At 40.0% G+C, this 15,145-nt stretch overlaps 1 protein-coding gene across 4 annotated transcripts in view; it reads right to left on the minus strand.

Moving 5' to 3' along the window:
• Window positions 1-15,145, minus strand: part of SMOC2 (SPARC related modular calcium binding 2) — a gene marked incomplete at its 3' end in the record, with an annotated part of 147,526 nt that overhangs the window by 39,556 nt on the left and 92,825 nt on the right. For all 4 annotated transcript variants that reach the window (XM_082305895.1, XM_082305894.1, XM_082305893.1 and 1 more), the window contains exon 8: window positions 7,441-7,627. In XM_082305895.1, coding sequence (XP_082162021.1) covers window positions 7,441-7,627 — 187 coding nt within the window. The remainder of the gene's footprint in view (window positions 1-7,440; window positions 7,628-15,145) is intronic.

The raw sequence follows: 15,145 nt of genomic DNA on the forward strand, positions 1-15,145 counted from the left end.
TGTTCACCGAATCTAGGTTCTTTCATATTTTATATAACTGCTCATCTTCCTTTGAAATTCTCCTCATTCTCAAAATGACATTTACTGAGTAGCATACTAAAATGTCTAATTAAAATATACTAATCCAAATTTTTGGAACAACTCTTTTTAAAAGTATTAAATGGTATCTATGTCCTAGGTCCAGGCCAGACTGCCCCTAAGAAAAATACCTAAGTATTCTGACCTTAATTACCAGGCAGAACGCAAAAAAAAAATATCTTTTTTTTCCTTTGAGTTCTTAATTTATTTCCACATCATCTAATGAAACTGCCCACTGGCCCATCAAATTTTGGCTGCTGCAAGAAGGTACAGTGCTGTTTCACGGACAAGGGAGAGCTACAGGCACTTTTTTTTCCCTAAAGAATGGCAGGAATAGAAGCTGCTTTGATGGCGTGGGCTGGATTCAGATACCTGATGGACAACCACTTCAATCAGCCAAGAAAAGAGTGAAAGGGAAATCTCTGAGCAATGCTCACTAATGCAGTATCTGGCAACCAGCCTGGTCCCTGATTAATCTGATACCTGACTCTGCATCCCCCTTGTCCTCTTCCATTATTGTTACTGCTCTGTGCCTACACTTTCTTTTTTGGCCCCTACTCTTCTACCTTTTTGGCTTATATTTTTGTCATACACGCATGTAGTTCATCATACACAAACTAAATCTATTAAAGCCCAATAGGTGTTAAAATGCTATAATGCAAAAAGTCCGTGGTTAACCCTTTAAAGCAACTGGAGAAAGATTAAATGAATCATTAGAAAATCACCACACAGGCACAGCCATGCTAAGAACTGATAAGAAAAACATGCTTGCCTCAGTTTTCATGGGGAAAGAGTGGGAAAGGGATAGCATGTCAGAATGGAACACTGTCGGGTTAAAAATAATGTAGTCAAAAGACATCCCAAGTTACTCTTTTGAATTTTAAAAGGAAAAGAATTCCTACCAGCGAATGTATATCCAAAGTCATCAAGAGCTTATGAAGGCTACTTTATACTTCTGAGGAGTCTGCTGGGAAGCACTGAGATTTACTGAGATGTACAAGGCAGTGGAGGATGGAGAGTTTCACAGGAATTCTACAGTGTGGGCAGCCTCATGGAGCAGCTGATTTATGTTCTTTTTTAAGTTTAGAGAATCTTGTGCAAGTGGAATGGGCATTTCTTTGCCCATGATCCTAGTTGCTAAAAAGTTGCATGTGAGAACACAGGCTTATGGCCCTGCTGAGAAAAAAGGCTGAGGGTCACGCTATGTTGTCCAGGAGGCATTACGAGCCAACTGGTAAGGATCGTATCGATAGACTTTCAGGGGAATGGTTTTGTACCCTCTAAATGCATTACCTCCTTTTAGACAAATGAATGTTTCCTCTAGGCTTTCATAAAAGCCAGCTTTATAACACAACTTCACCTATTTCTTGTGAGTTTTACTATCTTAAATGTCCTAGAGTGGTGCTTCATTCACACATCTTTATTTTATCTCTAGAATTATATGGGTTTTTTTCTGGAATACATTCACTGACAGATGATTTATCTTTGCTCCAGATGACAGGACATTAGAAGGTCAATGGGTTTTAATAACTTTCCTTCATTTTGGGGGGGTCTAATTTAATGGGACTACTATTTATTGTGGTATTCAGAGCCTGATGATATGACAAATTTCATCCTCCTGAACGTATTCAAAACAAACAATGTGCAAAATGCTAAGCTGTTCTGGCAACAGCTTCCCAGATCTGTCTGTCCTTTCACTGTTGTCCCCTAGTGATTCAATCCAGATTTGCAGAACAGAGATTCCAGGATGCAATGTATCCATCTTGCTACCAGGAGTACTAATGCTATTGGTTCCTGCAATAGAGTTTTAACAGCTACTCTTCTAATTTGTATTTTGCAGTGGAAAGCTGGAAGATAGTATACACCATTTTGCATGAGCCCCTGGTTCTCTAAATTAGGAAAGACTGACATGTTCACCCTTTCCATTCTATACAAAAGAATTAAAAAATGACAACTGCATATTTCTCATCTTATTCTGATCCCCTATTACTTCCCCCTGCTAGGGGGAAAACAGTTACATTTTATCAATATAGACTAAAAAAAAAAATTAAAATCAATAAATAAATTAATGGGATTCCAGCCCACCTAAATCCTTCCCAGAAATGAGGTCTAGACACTCCTCTTAAACTCCATGCAGTAATCCCACCTGCTTGTTTACCAGGACTGTAGATTCCTAAATACACCAGTCATTCTTTATTTAGTATGAAACTCCTAAAATTGAGTACTTTATTTATCCATCTGTACTCAGAAATGTCCTCTCTGGGGATATTATGAAGTATTACTTCCTCAGAGCTCCATTGAGGACTCCCCATAAGTCCAGCAAAGCTGAACAAATTAGAAATGGTCACAACCACAGCAGTTGATCTTTTGAGTATTAGTCATCAGGCAGAGCACTCATCAAGCAAAAGGAAGATTTGTGTCTAAATCATATATGTGAGATGATTGAATCCAACTTGCCAGCCTTCCAACTTTGGAGACATGCAGCACAGTGAAAGGACTCCCTGCTACCTCTTCTCCCACAGCTGAGTTACTGTGTAGTTTTAGAACACAAAAGGCCAGAGACCAAAGAGGAAAAAAAGAAGATGGAGACTGATTCTAGATCCACAGGTGATTCATCAAGGTGTTGGGAAGACCTAGAATTCCATTCCGTGTGACAGTAGAAGCCAAAATCACATGCACTGCGTGCACACTGTAAATATAAATACGAGAGTGAGCTGGTTGATTTTAAAGAATCACCACCTCCAGTTTCATGAATGGTTCATCCCACTGTGCAGGATGTGGCAGGAAGCCTGCACAGATGAACAAGGAGCACCTAACAAAATTCAGACATAAAAAGAAAGCATACAAGAGGTGGAAGCAGGGTCAGGTGATACAGGGGGAATATGCAGACACTGTCCAAGTGTGCAGGGATGGCACTAGGAAAGCCAAAGCCCCATGGAGCTAAATCTGGTAAGGAGCATGAAGGGCAAAAAGAAGAGCTTCTTACACGCATATCAGCAGCAAAAAAACTAGGGAAAATGTGAGTCTGCTGCTGGATCAGACAGGGGACCTTGTGATCAAGGACATGGAGAAGGCAGAAGTACTCAATGCCACCTTCTCCTTCACCCTTATTTGTAAAACCAGTCTTTAGGAATCCCAGGTCCCTGAGACCACTAGTAAAGTCTGGAGCAAGGAAGACTTACCCTCGGTGAAGGAGGATCAAATCAGGGATCATTTGAACAAACTGGACACACACAAATCCATGGGACTTCATGGGATGCACCCACAAGTGTTGAGGGAGCTGGCTGATGGCATTGTGAGGCCACTCTCAATTATATTTGAAAGGTCATGGTGACTGGGGGAGATTCCTCAGGACTGGAAGAAAGCAAATGTCACTTCTATCTTCAAGAAGGGCAAGGAGGAGCCAAATAACAAACCAGTCAGCCTTACCAGTCAGCATTCCTGGGAAGGTGATGAAGCAAATCCTTCTAGAAGCTATTTCAAAACATGAAGGACAAGGAGGTGATTGGGAGTAGTCAGCATGGATTTATGAAGAGGAAATTGTGCTTGACCAAGCCTGCAGCCTTCTATGATGAGATGATTTGCTCAGTGGATGAGTGGAGAGCAGCAGATACTATTTATCTTAATTTTAGCAAGGCTTTTGACACTGTCTGTGATTACATTCTCATAGACAAACTGAAGTATGAGTTAGATAAATGAACGATGAGGTGTGTTGAAAACCAACTGAACTGCCAGTCTCAAAGGGTTGTGATCAGCAGCAAAAATTCCAGCTGGAAGCCAGTCATCAGTGGAGTTCAGTACTACAGCCAATACTGTTTAACCTCTTCATTAATGACCAGGATGCCAGGACAGAGAACAAATTTAGCAAGTTTTCAGATGATGCAAAATTGGGAAGAGTGGCTAATACACCAGAGGGTTGTGCTGCCATTCAGAGTGACCTCAACAGGCTGGAGAAATGGGCTGGCAGGAATCCCATGAAGTTCAAAAAAAGGCAAATGCAAAATTCCCGCACCTGGGGAAGATTAACACCCTGCACCAGCATGGGATGGGGGCCAACCAGTTGGAAAGCAACTTTGCAGCAAAGTCCTGGAATTTCTGAGGGACACTAAGCTGAGTATAAGGCAGCAACATGCCCTTGCAGCAAAGAAGGCCAATAGCCTCCTGGGCTGCATTAGGAAGAGTACTGCCAGCAGATCAAGGGAGGTGATCCTTCCCCTCTCCTTCACACTGGTGAGACATATCTGGAATGCTGGGTCCAGTTCTGGGCTCCCCAAACAAGAGAGACATGGACATACTGGAGTAGGTCTAGCAAAAGGCCATGAATATGATTAAGGGACTGGAGCGTTTGACATAATAAAGAAAGGGTGAGAGAACTGCGACTGTTCAGCCCGGGGAAGAGAAGGCTCAGGGAGGATCTTATTGATGTCTATAATTATCCAAAGGGGAGAAAATAAAACTGAGTCAGACTCTTCTCAGTGATGTCCGATGACAGGAAAAGAGGCAATGGGCACAAAATAAAATACAGGAAATTTCATTTAAATGTAAGAAAAACCTTGTTTTTTGCTGTGACGGTGATCAAACATGAGAACAGGCTGCCCAGAGAGGCTGTAGACTCTCCATCCTTGGAGATATTCAAAGCCCAGCTGGGCATGGTCCTGAGCAATCTACTCTAGCTGACCTTGCTTTCAGTAGAGGGGTTGGACTAGAGAATCTCCAGAGGTCCCTGCCAATCTCAACTATTCTGTGATTCTATAATAAAATGATACTCATAAAGAAGAACTACAAAAAAATCAGCAGAAGTCCTATTGCTTGACATGCACAAGAAAATTATTTGGACTCAAATTAGAGAATAGGAACTAAGGCCCCATAAAATGATTTAAACTATAATACAAAGAAGGATTAGCACTAAAAATAAGAACCAGTGAATAAACCTAGGAGTGGAGAACAGAGGAAGAGCAGAAAAGGGAGCCTCTGGAATCTCTAGAGGACATTTCTAGGTCCTCACACAACATGTGTACTGATCCTACAGTTTCAGGACCAAATTTGGACTATTTTGTTTTGACAGTTTATGGATCTCAACTTGCCAGAAAAAGAAGATCAACAGTAACTAAGTCATGCGCACTTCAGCTGCTACTGTAATTGGCATGGTCTAGACTACGGTATAAACAGTTATCAGTAAATCAGCACTTGAAGAATATATGAAAAACGCTCCCCAAGAATATAATACTTAACAGCAAGTAACTTATAATGTTTTTTTCACAAACCTTATCCAAATGACAAAAAATTATTTTGGCCTAAGGTTGAAAAGATTTATGACTGCATCAAGATACTAAGGACTCAGGGGACGATCCGTGTAATTATAAGCCCATCAGTCTTACTTCAATCCCCGGGAAAGTCATGGAACAGATCCTCCTGGGGGCCATCACGAGTCAAATGAAGCACATGATTGGGAAAAGCCAACACGGCTTCACAAAAGGCAGATCGTGCCTGACAAATCTGGTGGACTTCTATGATAAAGTAACCTGCTTGGTTGACATGGGGCAAGCAGTCGACGTTGTCTACTTGGACTTCTCCAAGGCCTTCGATATGGTTCCCCATTGCCTCCTCCTAGAGAAACTGATGCATTATGGCCTGGACAAGTGGTCTGTGCAGTGGGTGAGGAATTGGCTGACGGGCCACACCCAAAGGGTGGTGATAAATGGCTCTTTTTCAAACTGGCAACCCGTCACAACTGGGGTCCCCCAGGGATTGATATTGGGACCAACGCTATTCAATATCTTCGTAAGTGATCTGGATAACAGGATCAAGTGTAGCCTGATGAAGTTCGCAGATGACACCAAACTGAGTGGGGAAGTAGACACTCTGGAAGGGAGAGCCACCCTGCAGGAAGATCTGGATAGGCTGGAAGAGTGGGCCAACAAGAACATTATGAAGTTTAACAAAGACAAGTGTAAGGTCTTGCACCTGGGAAAACATAATCCAGGAGTGCAGCTCAGACTGGGATCCACCTGGCTAGAGAGCAGCTCCGTGGAAAGGGACCTGGGGGTCCTGGTGGACAGGAAGCTCAGCATGAGTGAACAGTGTGCTGCTGCGGCCAAGAAGGCCCATAGGATGCTGGGTTGCATCAAGAAGGGCATCACCAGCAGAGATAAAGAAGTCATTGTCCCTCTCTACTCAGCGCTTGTCAGGCCACACCTGGAATACTGTGTACAGTTCTGGTCCCTGTTATACAAAAAAGATATGGACAGGCTGGAAGGGGTCCAGAGAAGGGCCACCAAGATGATCAAGGGTCTGGGAAGCCTGCCGTATGAGGATAGGCTGAGAGAGCTGGGCTTGTTCAGCCTTGAGAAAAGGAGGCTTAGAGGTGATCTCATCACCATGTACCAGTACCTAAAGGGGAGCTACAAAGAAGATGGAGACTCCCTTTTTACAAGGAGTCACATGGTGAGGACAAGGGGTAACGGGCACAAGTTACTCCCAGGGAGATTCCGATTGGACACAAGAGGTAAATTTTTCACAATGAGAACAGTCAACCATTGGAATAATCTCCCCAGGGAAGTGGTCAACTCTGCTACACTGAACGCGTTTAAGACTCAGCTGGACATGATGCTGGGCTATCTCATCTAGATTGTGCTAGAAAGGTTGGACCAGATGATCCTTGAGGTCCCTTCCAACCTGGTATTCTGTGATTCTGTGATGATACCCATACTGCTTGTCAGCTTTATATGAGCTTCTATAGCATTCCTTCAAGGGCCAAACTTCAATAACCAGCCTAAATAACATCTTTTGGAACCTAATAATTGCCTTGCCTACATCTGCTCTATGTGGCTACCAACACTTTACCATGTATCTGGCTCAGCTGAGATGACTGAACTCCAAGCTTCTATTAATAACACACTAAAATGATATTTCCTCTCCATGGGTTCCCAAGCAGTTGTTCCATCAAAGCCAGTTATATGAAATAGTTGAGGAGGTTGCTGGAAAAATAACTGAGCATTTCTGAGGTTGGACGTGGTTTGTGTCAGAGACCATCTTACTTGGTTCTTCTATATTCAGGCTAAGGAGAGTGAGATTTTCTCTGGCCTTATTCATTATCTGCTCCAAGCCTTGGCTTCCCAGCACAAAATAGAAAGTAAAAAAAGAGGACTGGAGGAGCAAACTGCCTGTGACATTGCACTGAAACAGTCTTTGGCCATCTGGCCTTAACTTTTGATGGCTCTTAGAAATATTTCACTTCATCTTCATAGCAGAAGAAACCTATATGATATAATTCCATCGGCAATAGAAATCTACATGCTAGTACATGCACACTAAGGCATCTTCTCACTACAACTTTTGAGCACTGAACGTGTATTCCCCTACCTTGTTGATGTACCAGGGATGGGACGTCCCGTATCCACCAGAACACACCAGCAGTAGCCTGTGGAAGGATGGCACTGCACTGGTTTGTAGAGGCCACCCTGAGCACACTCTGGAATGAACACATTGTCTTTCTGGGGCTGCTTAGCTTCCTCCAGGGCTGACTGAAGTTCTTGATCACATGATGATGCTTTTGGAAGGAAAAGAAAAAATACTGAAGAAGCTATATGGAAAGGGCCTACTAGATTTATCAAACAGTTTTTATATCTTTCTCTGATTGCATATAAGTATTGTATTTGAAGAGGCTTGTTACAGCTCAAATACCAGCTACATTGGTTTATGCTGTATACTGTTAGGAACTTTAGTTTCCTTTTCATGCAGCTGCTTCATAATACAGTCCTAATAATATCTTGACACCTCCTTTCCTATACTAGATATAATCTATGGATAACCAAATACTTTCTCTGCCACCTTAAAAAAATTCTCACCCACTCCACAGTCCCTAAACTACTGATTCTTTTCAGAGGGAACAGTAAAAATCCAGCTTCTTAGGATTCCTTATATGAATTATTCATCTAGATATTCATTTAGATGTTTATATTCTGCTCTTTCTTTCCAGTTTTGGAACAACCTCTTAAGACAGTGAAAATTCTTCCACCTTCTTTTCTGTTGATTCTGGTATTAGTGAAGTATCATTTGCTCTGAAGACCAAAGACCCACCAAAAAAAAAAAAAAAATTATCTCTGCATTAACAGTATGTCCCAGATCTCTTCTGGATGTGAGAAAAACTTACATGTCTACACATTCCTAGCCGTTACATGAAACTATGAACCAGGGGGCAAAGAGTAGAAACCCCAGGGCCTGAGAATGCCAGGCAGTTCACACCAATCAGTAAAAAACCACCTCTGCTGAGGATTTTTGATCACTACTAAGCTGGTATATGTGGCACTGCAGAGATAATAAATGAGACAGACTATTTACTCAAGCCATTATTTCTCCAGGAACTTTAAAGTCAGTCTCCTACCATGTGAAATTTAGATGGTTAATAAACCAGCTTCTGTATAATTCTCAAACTAATCCAGTGAACAAAAATTAAGTACTTGAAAAACAAGAATGTTGATAACAGTAAGCACTCTACAAACACAGAAATTACTGACAGGAAAATTTCAAGTTCCTAGAATTTCAATCAATGAAAGATTCTCTTCAGTTAAAGAAAAGTCATTTTAGTGTTACAAAAAAAATCTGTGGGAAATATTTGCTCTTTTTTCAAGTCAGTTAAAGACTAGTGACACACTTACTCTCTGAATCTCTAGCAGGATTTACTTCTTGATTTTTCACAGTTCAACCCACAGAAGAACACATTGAATCCTGACTGGATTTTCTAGTGCATTTGTAACGAGTTTCAGCTTCAGTCTAAGCTCATTTACTCTTATCCACAGGCTTCAGAAAATGCTTTGCAAATTGCAGGCAAAAACTGACAGAAAGTCATTAGTTATGTCCAGAATGCTACTGCTCCTTGCCAGCTTCTTGCAAATGACCAAAATCGGTAAGACTTCTGTTGCAGGGGAAAAGGTGGCAGGAGGTTAAACACCTTCATACTTTAAACAGCACACAATTCCATCTATACAATGGTCTGTTTTCCAAAACAGTGTATTTTGTTCCAATCCATGTAAAAGGTTTAAAAAACAAGCGTATCACTTGCTAACGTGATTACAAGGCACAGATGGAGTGTTTTTTCAGTTCTTTGGTTGATTTTTTTCTTTTTGCCTCTTTTGTTTCATATGGTATTTGAGCAGGACAGCTAGATAAATTGATTGATTTTGCATGTTTTTGTCTTGGTCTACCCACTGACACAATCAGAGATTGAATAGCTCTCAAAGCACCAGTGTTTAGACGATAAACTGTAAAGAATCAAGGTAGTGAGGACAGAAAAGCTCCTTTAAAAAAAGGGAAATAGCTAATTATTTGCATGTTAAAACTTTCACAAAAATAGCTACGGTTTCACAAATTAGAAATCCATCACCAACATCCTCTTAGAGTAGCCAAAATAAATCTTTCCCTCAGTGAATCTGGATTATGATGATTATCAAGTTACAAGGTACGAAAACCCTGGAAAACACATCACTTAGTTGTTCACTTTTTATGTTTTCTATATAATCAAGCAAAAAGGAGCAAACAGGGTGAAGCAGCTGCAGTGAGAGGGAGGAAATCATTACTCCTCTTTAAACTCCACAAAATTCTTTTCTCATTCATACTGATAAACCTTGGGACCATTCCATTAGCTACTGTGACCTTCTCTTGTTTTATATCCTTGTAACTAGCAACATAATCTGGCAGTTGTGCAGGTATTACTATCTCTCGCAAACCCAGAGAAGTGATACATTTTCATGCTCTCAGCTTTGTTTAGAAAATACATTAGTGTATAGAGACTACATAGTCAGGTCATCCAGGCAGACAAAATGTAACAGCACAGAGAGGGTGTGATGGAGAATTCCCAGTGCAGAAGCAGATATGGAGTGTTTCAGCTGTGAGCATAAGCTACACCACCTAATTTCTGGGCAGCTCTATTTTCCCCTGATTGAAACAACCAGCAAAGCACTGCACTGCTGGCTCAAAACCGCTGGAGTCATGGGCCAGTGCAGTCACCTGCATTGTGGTGATTTAGAAGCAGATGTTACAGATCTAGATAAATGGTCTTCACTCTCCTCAGTGACTTGCCAAGGCAAGGTTTTCTACAAGCTGCTGCTCAAGCTAGCAACTTGTCTCTTGTGCACTAAGTCAGGTTTGTTCTGCTCCTTTTATTCCATTATGTCTGGTTTTAAGTCTCAGAGGTACAGAGAAGCAGTATTATGGGAGAGCTGTCCATTGAGGGTTGCAAATGTGGCTTATGGCTTTAGGAGGGACAGTCAGAAAACTGGTGGAACTTAACATTGCAAGTGAGAATGGAAACAGGACAGTCAGTGACAGTAATCAAAGGAAGGTTTAAAGATAAAAAGGAACATTCTTAATGGCAAAAGTGTGAAAAATAGACAAAAACACAGGATTCATACCAAACACTAAGGTAAACATCCTGTAACTGGGAGGACTTTAGTGATGAAAAAATCTGCCTTTGAAGAGCAAGCACCAGCACAGGCATTCAAGACAAAAAAAAAGGTATATAAAAGAAACTATGGTATTTTCAGGAAGGACTTTCTCCTTCTTGAACCTTTAATTTCTTACTCTTACTCTACAGATGGCAAATTGTAACAAGAAGAGGAGTTTATTATTAGTTGTAAATTAGTTGTCAGGTAAAATATAGATTATTTTTGACAAACTGGAAAAAATATAAATCAGTGTGATGGACATTATGTCTGTTGGTTCTCTATGTGCCAAATGACTGAGCCTTATCACATATCTGCTGAACCCAGTTCATTCATTTTATTCACCGAAGTGCAGAATCGTTTATTATTTCCCTTCCTTACACAAAGGCTAATGATCTAATAGGCAATATGCTTAGTGACTGCCCAAAAGAGTCATTTCTGCAGAGTCCAATGCTTTTGTACACTTTTGACATGACCATTTGTGCCACCAATACTACTTCCCTTTTGCTTTCACCACTAGAACACTGTTCCTACATAAAGTAAATGAAAGTTGCTCTGAAGTGTTTACCTATAATCCTACCTGCTTTTCCCAGAACCAGAACATTAGTCCTCTGTGTAGTTTCCTCTCTGAGGGAACCATTCATTCCCTTTCAAACTTTTCTTTCAATTATTTACAACAGGAGTACTGGAAAGATGAAATTGTAGCCTGTGATGACTAAGAGCTCTTATCACAGAGCTACCATACTGCTGCAAATAATTGCCTTTGTAATGTCAGAAGAGTCATGGTTAACAAATGTTCATTTGCCGGGAGAACCAGTGATAAATGTCATTAGCTTAGAAAATGCCTGGCAGTTTGTCCAAACAATCTGACAACAACTATGATCTGGAACCATAACAGATGGATGCCAGAAGTTCATAAAGTGAACAGTACAGAAAAAGATCTATGCAACAATAAAAGTAGGATAAATACCTTAATCATTAAAATACATCAAACTTTCTATGGAATGTGTTACTACAATAACACTCCTTCTGGGAAAAAAAAAAAAAACACTGCAACTCCAGCTTCATCTTTTCAGGGAATATGCTTACACTGTTGTTCTTTCACTTAGTTCCTTCAGTTTTGCCTCACTGGAAAAAAGAGATGTTTTTCCAAGCATCAGTTCAATAAATAGTTAATTAGTTCAATAAAGCAGTTAGACATGGATGAAAAATCCTTTCCACATACTCTACCAAGTTAGCCAGCCACACTGTAGCTCAGTTAGGATCCTTCATCTCAGGCTGAAAAAACTTCCTGCAGTTTCTACCCAAAACTATATTTTATTCTGGGTTCATAAGCATTAGGGATTCAACACAGAAATTTCAACCACGTAAGGAAATAGGTATATTTTGCCTAGTTTTACAAGAGCCTTGTACCACCCAATGACCATCTACTTACTCTGAAAATGGAATTTTTGAATGAGTTTAAAAACCTGCTTTAAATGTAATGTGTGTTGCTCTTTCTATGTCATATCGCTATTCCATTTCTTCCCTTTTTAATTTAAATGTTAGTTACTAAATATACTTTTCTTGTTCTGGTTCAAGATGCCTTCATAGTCCATTACAAATAACCAGCTGAAATGATGCATCTTCTGTCAATGCAAAAGACACTCCAGCTAATGACAAACTCTGCGGGTAAGTTTCATGTTTTGTATAAAGTCTTGAGTCAGTTCTTGTTGCTAATCATGAATTCTCGCTAAAAAAACAGTCTGCATTTCAATGAATCAAGTTAATCTACATGAACAGAAAAATACCTCAATAGTAGCAGGGTATAACACACTATAAAACGCTATAAGTTTATAATTTATTTATTATAAATAAATCCTTATTTATGAAAGACTCCATTTATTCAACTCTGATGGGTTACTTAAACTGTTGATGTTTACTAGGGGATGTCCTGGAGGAGAAAAGAGGTGTTTTTTCTGGAAAAGTCATCCTGAACAAACCCTGTAACTGTGCCTCTGTCTGTAGTGTATCTAAAACACTGAGCACCGTATTATGTAAGCTATGATAATCATCTTGTTAGTCTTGTAACGGGAGATGTTTTAGCCCCTTGTTTCAGAGATTCTGGCAGTTGTTGTGCTGTGTCTTATCACAGCTTCTCCCAACATGTGGAATTTTCACGATTACAAATAATTTAATTTTTTTTTCTTGCTTAAATGTGAATCACTGTATTTATGTCTAAATTTCAGTGTGTTCTGCAGAAACAAGTTGCCAAATCTGCAGAAAATTACAAAGGCGTCTGTATACTACTTTAACATTTCCTGCCACTATACAAACATTTCCTTTCAATTTCCTCAACCCCACAATGTGTATATGACAAACAGAATCCATTCCAAGAAATTCTGTTTTCAGTGGTTCCTTCTCCCTCCTTTTCTCATTACCATAATGGGCCATGAAAGGACAATTTAGACAGCTTGGTTTCCACAGTAAAGGGATCTTTTATAAGGGCTTCAAGCTCAACGTCCTCTATAGAAAGCAGGTAACAAGAAACCTGTGAAAAAAAATACCTGAAAATTGATACGCATGCTCTGGAGGAGTGCAGTGTAATACTAGAGACAGTTAATATTGCAGTTCTCCCATGTTACTGAGAGCATATAGAGACAGAGTATATTCATGTTCAAATTTCAGTCTAGAGAGACTTAAATTGTATGACAATTTCTGGTAATTAAAATATTATGCAAATCATTTGTCTGTCCTAGTTAATTAAGCCTAATTTAGGCACCCCTTCAGAACACTTCAAATATTGTTTTAAAAAAGTTCTGTGCTGGTTTATTTCATAATAATAATAATTAGGATGGATAAATAGTCATCCTATTGACATCCATGCAACCCTCCAACAAATTCATATCTCACGGGCATAAGAACTTAAGAACTTGATCCATTTTCTTAGGATGAACCCTCCTTGAACCAGTAAAGTTAATAGGCTCTGAGGAAACTGATTGCCATGTGTTTTTATATTCTCAACTAGTTTTGATAGTCTTCAAATTTCATTGAATGGATTTCCACTTACACTGCACCAAATTGTATTTCCACATATGACCAAAATGTTCACTTCACAAAGGCAGTGGGAAGTGGGACAATTTCTATTGAAGCTATGCTCTCCTTGTGGGAGAATTTACATTGACTGGATGGCAAAATGATCCATTCAGCAGTGGCCCTGTTATTCCTAACTCCAGCAAACATGCACTTTCAAGGTAACAGCAGGTTCTTCACCTGTCACTGACCAATTTCATCACCCAGAATCCATCACGTCTATTCCTGCTATAAACACAGCATGCGAGGAAGCATGTTAGCTAACATAAATGAAAAAAAATGCCTTAAATTATTTCTTTCTAATGAAGGACAGGTGTAACTCCACAGCGTCATATTCTTTCAGGGTTTCTAGCCTGCATTTAGACCTTCTTTAGCATGACAGATGCCTTCTCTGAAGAGGTAGTGAGGTGGTATAATGCAGTTTAAGATGCCAACCTCAAACCCTTTATGTACACAAAGTTATCTTCTCATCCCTTATGGCGAGAGTATGGGTGTCTCACACTAATCTTTCTTAAGCCCTGTTCTTAAAAGAATTTGCCTGCCTGCCTGCCCTCTCTTGACCATTTCAAATAAACTCATCTCTAATAGAAATCAAGTGCAGCTCAATGCTACAAACAAGTGCAGGAACAACTTTGCTCCTGCTACTAGCTTCTTATAAAGACTATTCATAAACCTAAATCAAAGAGTATTTCTGTGGCCCAATCTTCCCCCAGTAGAAATCCATGAAAAAGTACCCACTAAATTACATGGACACTACACTAGTTCTCAGCTGAATATATTCACATGCAAGTATGTTTCCAATTAAGCCTAATATTTGCTCATGGACCAAGTACTGATTGTAAGGAATAGGTAACCGTAGTCCCAACATCTAGATGGCAACCAAAACCTAAGACAAAATTACAGTATTAATACTCATCTGGCGCCACGTTTTGATTTACATTAGGTTCAGATACACATCAGCATGAGTGTTCTCTAGGCCTGGAGAAAGCTGGAAACATTCCTACCCATACTTATTCTTGTTTGCGAAAACTTGTGAGAACCAAATATTTCAGGCCCCTTGTGTACATTTGCAGAGTACTCTCAATGTACAGCTTATCAGTATTTTGCACTTTTGGAGCTTGGGTAGATGATTGCAGCTAAACACAAAGCTCATGGCTCCAACACAGCTCTAAAGATTAATTTATGTACTTTACTCCACTGAACAAAGCAGGATAAATCACAGACAGATGCTCTCATTCATCTATGTGGTCTCCTACACAAAGACAATGCAATACACAAGGAGGATCATCTGGAAATGCACTGAGCCCATCAAAACAAAGATCCAGAACACAGAGACCACCAGCTCCCATTTAGCTTTACCTGAAAAGAACATGGCCACAGCCAATCCAATCTACCTGTACACACCAGGATTTTCTCACCTTTTACCCTGGGTTCGAGCAGCCAAGTGGCACTAGGTCAAATCAACATTTCTGCAATACACAAATTCTGGTTCTACCAAAAAGCAAAACTTTGGGGACCCATAAGACAAAGATCTCAGATGAAAATAGGATGACTTG

Source organism: Platalea leucorodia (assembly GCF_965183815.1).
Source record: "Platalea leucorodia genome assembly, chromosome: 3".
NCBI lineage: Eukaryota > Metazoa > Chordata > Aves > Pelecaniformes > Threskiornithidae > Platalea > Platalea leucorodia.